The following is a 7,537-nucleotide window of genomic DNA, read 5'->3' on the forward strand; positions in this document are numbered from 1 at the left end:
TTCCTTCCTTCCCTCCTTCCTTCCTTCTTTCCTTCCTTCCCTCTTTCCTTCCTTCCTTCTTTCCTTCCTTCCCTCCTTCCTTCTTTCCTTCCTTCCCTCCTTCCTTCCTTCTTTACTTCCTTCCCTTCCTCCCTTCCCTTCTTCCATCCTTCTTTCTTTCTTCCTCCCTCCCTCCCTCCCTCTCCTTATAACAGAATGCGTGCTGTCTCGATAATATTGTTAGAAGCAGGGCTACTACTAACGAGCACTATCTTAACGAGAGCATTTGCACAGATGCATTTTCTGACTCTGTTGAGTAAGTTTGAACCCACGCGGCTGCAGCAACACCGGGATTAGTGGCAAATTCTGTGTCTGTTAGGCCTGCTTCACCACGGGAGTCCCAGGTATCTGGAGAAAACCACACGTGGCTACTTCCAGGCTCTAAGAGCATTAAGAAGCGCAACTGTGGCTGTCTTCAGAAATCTTCGTACATCTCCTAGTCATGTCCCATTGATCTCCAGAAAAGAGGACACACTTAAGAGTTTAAAAGTACTTAAAATAAAAACTCCCACTAGGAGACAGGTGAATTAACATGGTCTGTCTGATCCCCTGGGTGCAGCCAACTTCTCCGAGTTTCTCCCAGGTATCCCTAGTTTTATACTGTAAATGTCACATCTGATCGATGGACAGTGTGTGAATACGGAGCCTGTGGGAAGGGGCTGAGACTAAGAATCCAGGGGTCTGCTCTGTGATGCATATCAGTACTGATTAATATCCTACAAAGGTGTGTAGGCAAGTGTACAGTCTTAACAAAGTACAGCGGCTTCCTGACCAAGTCTCGTCCTTCTGCTCCAAATACCCCGAGCAGAGACCCTGCAAGTTTGTTTTCCAAAGGCGATAAGGGGGGAGAAAATAACATACGGGTCGCACAACGTGGCACAGGAAAAATGTACTGACCAGCAAGCTTTGTCAAGATCCAAATAAAATGTCAACATCTGAGGGACAAACAAACATGAGGAATATGTTAATAAGGTCTTTCTTCCCCGGAGCTTCACCTTCCCAGAAGAGACTGGTAATGCTTCCCTCTCGATTTCTGGTTCTGATGACGGACATAAAAGCAAAACGAAAAAAATATACCATGTGGATCTCTCAAAGCACAATGCAGGTCAAGGAATGTAAAAAACGGTTTTCGTGTCCCTTTGATGCTTTTCTACGAGAGACGGTATTTACCACTTCCAGCAACTAAGGGTGAAGCTGTTCTGTCTTTTCACATCCATATTCCTTGTCAAGATGAGCGCGTTCATGGTGAGCAAGTGGCTGTGTGAGTCTTCGGGCTGGAGCCGGTAGTCATACACAGAGAGGCAACGTGTAGTCTGTTGATGAATCAGGAACTCGTAGTGAGAAAGGCCAAGTATCATTTCACAGCAAATTGGGGGCTTAAGGGCTATTGGTGTAGAATGCTCTGTAACACTGCTTTTCAAAAGACACACAAATACACATACGTGTAGACATATATACACATGCATGTATATATACATGGATATATCTACACACATATGCATACCTACCCCCCGTTAGATCTGCCAGCTTTCTGAGTAGCAGTCCCCACAAAACACTCTGTGTTCACACATGTTTACAAGTTAACAATGGAATGATTTCTAAATCTTTGGTTTATCAAAAAGAGAACTTCTAAAATCACAACATTTTTGGTTACCTTCTGCGTAAGTGCACAGTGAATTTTTTTTTTTTTTTTTACAAAATAAGAACACAGTGCCTTAGTGGTTTAAATTAAAAACAACAACAACAACAACAACAACAAACCAACCAGCCAACCAGCAACAGCTACTCTCTACAGCATGCAACGCTATGTCATTTGAGTGTTTGGAGTCCCAGCAAAAGCACGAGGTACTGAGGAATGCACACCAGACCACTGTCCTTTCTTCCTTTCCTTGTTTTCCATGTGCAACTGTGTTTCCTTTCACGGACCCAGACCTGCAATCCTCTCCCCTTGCAAATATCATTTCAGCTCTATCTTTACAAAGTAATGATTTCCAATTTCCCCAACACCACCCAAATCACTGATTGCTGTAAGTCAAATGAGAGCAGAATGAGCTTTGGGACTGATGGGCCAAGTCACTGCTTTTTTTCCCCAAGGACATTCTTTTGACTTTTTTTTTTTTTTTTTTTGCAGCAAATGATGCATATGGAGAATGAGTTCTCCGGGAGAACATGGAGTTTTAGCTTTTTAAAATATGGCTTTATTAGGATTATGGCAGCTTGTTAGATCTGAGGAGTCCTCTTGATGTTGGGGCAGAAAAAAGAAAGAGTTTCAAAAGAGGAGCAAGAAAAGATTGGTATCTTGAAAGAAAAGTTGGATAAAGATAAACAGAGGTGGATCCAAAATCCCTCCCCCGCAAAAAAAGTTGGACCTCCATAAATCGCCATCCCGTTGTAGGAACCCATGGTATTTATTCTCGTGACACGTGAAACAAGGTTTTCTAGCACTGTCTGAATGATCCCTGGTATGGCTTGCCATCTGCTTATGTGGTCACCTCCAGTCTTTGAAACTAAAGGGGGCTGTGTTGGGGAACTTTCCATGGCAGGACGTTTTGGGTTTAGTTTGCTTTAAGGTTCTTGGCTGTTTCCCGCTTCACAGAGACAGTGGGAATGATCTGGTGACTGGTTGACAAAGAGGGAAATTCTCAGTGGGGTTCTGCGGACCAAATGTAGGGTCATTGCTATCCGTGACCACACAGAGTCCTGGGTCCTGGACTGGAATCACCACAAGGGGGCAGCTTTGTGGTCCAGCTGATTTCCTTTCCCTGGGAATGGGTTGGTTCTGTCCCTCTATCCTACCTCAAGAACCTAACGGAAGTGGGGCCTGACTTCTATTTTGAACGACAAGGAGGGGAGGGATGGCAAGCAGCCTCCACCATGGGTCTATCTTCCAGAAATGTTAATGGTTATGCTATCATACTCCCTGTACTCCAAAAGAGCTCCATTTCCTTTCTGCACCACATCTAATAAATCCATGAGAGAGGCTTACGAAGCGAGAATATGCCCGAACAATGCCTGAGAAAAATCAGGGGTTGCAAAAATATTGGTGTTTGAAAAGGCAGTGAAAGATTTTTTTTTTTTTTTTTTTGGCATTCCTGATCTGAGAAAGCACATTTCTGAATGCATTGCTGAAATCATTGCCAGTTACTGAATGTCGGTAAATATTACATCATACATATATATATAAAGACGCCTTTTTGCTCTCGTTGATGGTCACAGAAGTCTCCACTGTTTCTTTGAAATTCCCTCCTCCTCCTCTTTTTGGACGATAGGAGTGATTTTGGTTGTCTGCTTTTCCCCCATGGAATTCCCACTGGTCTCCCTTGGTGCCTCTGCCCACCATTCTACCACTGCTGTAAGTGAAGGTCCATGGGGGAATTCAGGTTGAGATCCGTGACATCCAGGAAATCAATGTTAAAGATGCTGGGTCCGCTGGTGCCGAGGGAGCTAAAGCTTGGCGTGGAGCTTGGCGGAGTGAGGTCCAGCCACTCCATGGTTTCCCAAGGAGATTCAGTGAAGCTTAGCGGCAGCCCACTGCTGTCCACAGAGGAGGGGGAGAACTGAGTCTGCATCGGGGAGAGGGGGCCTGCCAAGATCTCGTGGGCGCTGAACAGGTCTTCTGCTGCCTTCCCGGAGAATCCATCCATTATCCCATCGAAAGGAGGCTCTTCGCTCCCGATTTTTAGCAGGGCGACATCGCTCACCTTCCCTAAGGGGCTCTGGGAATTTAATAAGACTTCAAGGTGCTCATCGTTCTCGGTGCCGTAGTGATCAAAGGAGAGCTGGCCCGCCGAAGACGAGGGTTTGGGCAGGGCAGCCGGGGGGCTTCGGGAAGACCCGGGTATCTTGGGGACTTTTTGAAGACACGAATGATCCTCTCTAGCGTTAGCTGGCATTTCTGTTGGCAAAACAGAGTGGGAATTGTTAAACCACTTCCGGTTCCGCAATAGGGATCTTTGGGATGAAGGAGTCACGCTTACACACAAGATGGACGCGTCTCTCCGGTTATCACCCAGTCTCGTCCCTAAAGTGCCCTGTTTGTGTCCAATTCTTCTCCCTGGTCTCTCCCCAAGCCCTTTCTTTCTGGAACTTCCACTCCGATCAGCAACCTCGCAAAGCAGGTCCCTTTACCTGCTCCTTCACTGACACCTGGCTGTCCCCCGAGGACACTGCATCCTCCTCACGCCCGCAGTGGGGGCTCATTTACGTGGGACCTGGAAGAGGAGTCATGGGGTGCCATGCCATTGTCACTTTCCGATTGTCACTCCAACCTACGGACTCTACTACTTTCTCCCTCCATCAGCCCCCTGGGCTCTCACTTCTTTCTCTGTTGGGCTGATATTCTCCGCTCCACGGTTAGAGCTACCGTCTTATAAATATCCTCAATCCCCTTGCTCTTTTCTCCTTGCATCGCACTTCCTTGGCAAAACCCCACACCCAGGGGCGCCCAGGTGGCTCAGTTGGTTAAGCGTCTGCCTTTAGCTCAGGTCATGCTCCCAGGGTCCTGGGATCGAGCCCTGAGTCAGGCTCCCTGCTCAGCGGGGAGCCTGCTTCTCCCTCTCCATCTGCCTCTCTCCTCACTCATGCTCCCTCTCGCTCTTTCTCTCTCAAATAAATAAAATCTTAAAAAAAACAACAACAACAAACCCACACCTGGATGAATCTTGGTTGCAAGAGAAAAATGACACAATGGAGCTGACTGGTCTCACTTTAGATTTACGGTAACAAACCTACCAATGGCACTTAATACAGCCTAGCATCCTACTGTGTTTCTCCAGAAAATTCATTCGTGATTGATTTAGAACTGCCCTCAAATGATTCTTCTGTCCTCAAATCTCCTGTGCTCCCCTCCTGAACCCTTACCTTTGCTGACCTGGCCATATAGTTCGTTAAAAATATAAGGGTGTCTTGGGGCGCCTGGGTGGTTCAGTCGGTCGGGAGTCCGACTCTCGGTTTCGGCTCAGGTCCTGATCTCAGGGTCTCGAGATGGGGCCCCAGGTCGGGCTCTGCCCTTGGCGGGGAGTCTGCTTGTCCCTCACCTTCTCCCTCTGCTCCTCTCCCTGCTCGCTCTCTCTCCCCAAAATAAATAAAATCTTTAAAAAAATATATAAGGATGTCTGATATCACCCTCTCCTCTTTCCATTGCAAAACGTATAGATATATACGCCCATCTTTTCCTTCTTTCTCTTGCTACAAGGGAGAAATTGCTGGTTCACTTGACTGTTGTCCATTCTGCCTTACCAGACTCTAATCTCCACAAAGGTGGGGACTTTGTCAGGTGCAGCACTGAGCCCAGTGCAATGCCTGGCCACTCCTTCTCCCAATTTTCAAGGTTGTTATCGAAAGGCTCAGACCTGAGGATTTTTTTGTTTTTGTTTTTGTTTTCTATCTACATGTTCTCTTCACACAATCTTATTCATCTGTGTGGTTTCAGATTCTGGGCACATACCATGTAATTTTGAAAAAATAAATGAATGACTAAAAAGGAGGCGAAAAGAACATGTTGGTCATTTTTTTTTTTTTTTGGTTGCAAGCTGGAATGACATCTAAGCATGAATGGACCATCCAGTGGGAGATCAGTAATTGAATTTCATTTTGAGTAGGTAGCACAAAACTTGCTTTGTCTGCTCTCTTCTTATTATTAATTAAGAGGATAGGGAGATTGGGATTAGAAAGGCAAAGAGGAACGGAGTTACAAGGGATAACACTTAGGGAAACAGGGACCGAGTTGAGGACACCAACTGGTAAAATGCTGAGCAAGCTCCTAGGGACAGAGGGACAGAGTCAGGGAGGAATCACCCACTGGACCTTCATACATCTGCTCCAGCGTGGACAGCGAGCTCACAAGAAGTGACACTTGACCCCCTTATGGCTTTTGGGTCTGACTTCCCATGAGCACCTGACCTTGGTCCTAAGGGTTCACTTCCCAGAGCACAAGCAGGTGCAGAGTATCCCCAGGGCAGTCTTACCTCCACTTTCAATGAGGACATCTAGGAGCTCATCCATCTGTTGACTCCGAGTCATTTGCTATTGCAAATTAAGCAGAGGAGAATGGACAAGTAAGAAAGTTGGCCACCTCTTCCGTGGGAGATCGTTAGAAGCAGCACTACAGATTTTTCGAACTAGGTTTGGTTAAGGTGGGTTTTTTTCCTTAATTGCGGTAAAATACACATGACACAGAATTTACCATCTTCATCATTTTTAAGCATATGGTCCGGTGACATTAAGTACATTATGTTCACATTATTGTGTGACCGTCCCCACCATCCGTCTCCAGAACTTTTTCATCTACCCCAACTGCAACGCTGTCCCCATGAAACACGAACTCCCCATCCTCCTCCCCCCCAGCCCCTGACGATTTCCATTCTGCTTTCTGTTCCCATGAATCGGGCAACTCTAGACACCTCACAGAAGTGGATTCACACAGTGTATTTCCTTTCATTACTGGTTTACTTCACTCAGTATAATATCCTCCGGGTTCATCCATGTTGCGACATGTGTCAGAATCTCTTTCCTTGTTAAGACTGACTAGTATTGGGGCGCCTGAGTGGCTCAGTCGCTTAAGCGTCTGCCTTCAGCTCAGGTCAGGATCTCAGGGTCCTGGGATCAAGCCCCACATCAGGCTCTCTGCTCAGCAGGGAATCTGCTTCTCCCTCTCCCTCTGTCCCTCCCCCCTGCTTGTGCGAGTGCTCTCTCTCTCTCAAATGAATAAATAAATCATCTTTTAAAAAAAAAGACTGACTAGTATTAATTGTATGTATTCACCACATTTTGGTTAACCATTCATCCATGGACGGCCACTTGGGTTGCTCCCACTGTTTGTGAATAATGCTGCTGTGAGCAGGACTATAAATGGCTGACCGCACGACTAAAGCTCAGTGTTCACCTCAGACTGGAAAACTCCTGAACGAAACGAGAGAAGGGGGGGAGAAGGCAGAGTGCTCCCCAGGAGAGTCCTTCAGGGTGAGCTCGGTGGAGTGGCTTCCATCCCAAGAACAGGGCTTCTTAATACAGAGAGTACAGCCATTTTTCTCACTCTGAAGCGACTCGGATCTGCCTCCCATGTGGGGGCTGTGGTTGTGACCCCAGCATGTGGCTCAGGCTTTCCTGGTTCCTCACTGAAAGAGCCCTGTGGCACCTGTTGATGCTCGTAGGGCAGACACCCCTTCCCTCTGGCTCATCTGAGTTGTACGGTAGAGTCTCGTTCATGGGAAATCCACTTGGCTTGACCTTCTTCTTTTCTTTTGAAACCACAAAGGATCCATGGATGCTTACAGATACCAGGGGCAGAAAACGGGGAGGACGGGGGCCCATACCTCTCTCACTCTCTTGAGAGCCCACTCCCAATACACAAAGGCATCAATAATCAATATGATGGGAGCACTGCTCAGAGAATGAGTCACCTACCAGTCCAGAAGGCATCAGATGTCCACAGGGTCTGGCAGGTAATGTAAATGAGCCGAACAGAGAGCAAGAGAGAGGGGTAGAATGTAGACCCCTC

General features: G+C 46.9%; 1 protein-coding gene across 1 annotated transcript in view; it reads right to left on the reverse strand.

Moving 5' to 3' along the window:
* Positions 1-913: 913 nt before the first annotated feature.
* Positions 914-7,537, reverse strand: part of MYOCD (myocardin) — a 96,639-nt gene continuing 90,015 nt past the window's right edge. Inside the window, exons 12-13 of the mRNA XM_081805702.1 lie at positions 6,006-6,063; positions 914-3,934 (exon numbers count right to left, since the gene is read on the reverse strand). Coding sequence (XP_081661828.1) covers positions 3,381-3,934; positions 6,006-6,063 — 612 coding nt within the window. The 3' untranslated portion in view covers positions 914-3,380. The remainder of the gene's footprint in view (positions 3,935-6,005; positions 6,064-7,537) is intronic.

This window comes from Leptonychotes weddellii, chromosome 15 (genome assembly GCF_054177405.1).
Source record: "Leptonychotes weddellii isolate Sample4059 chromosome 15, ASM5417740v2, whole genome shotgun sequence".
In the NCBI taxonomy this organism is placed as follows: Eukaryota; Metazoa; Chordata; class Mammalia; order Carnivora; family Phocidae; genus Leptonychotes; species Leptonychotes weddellii.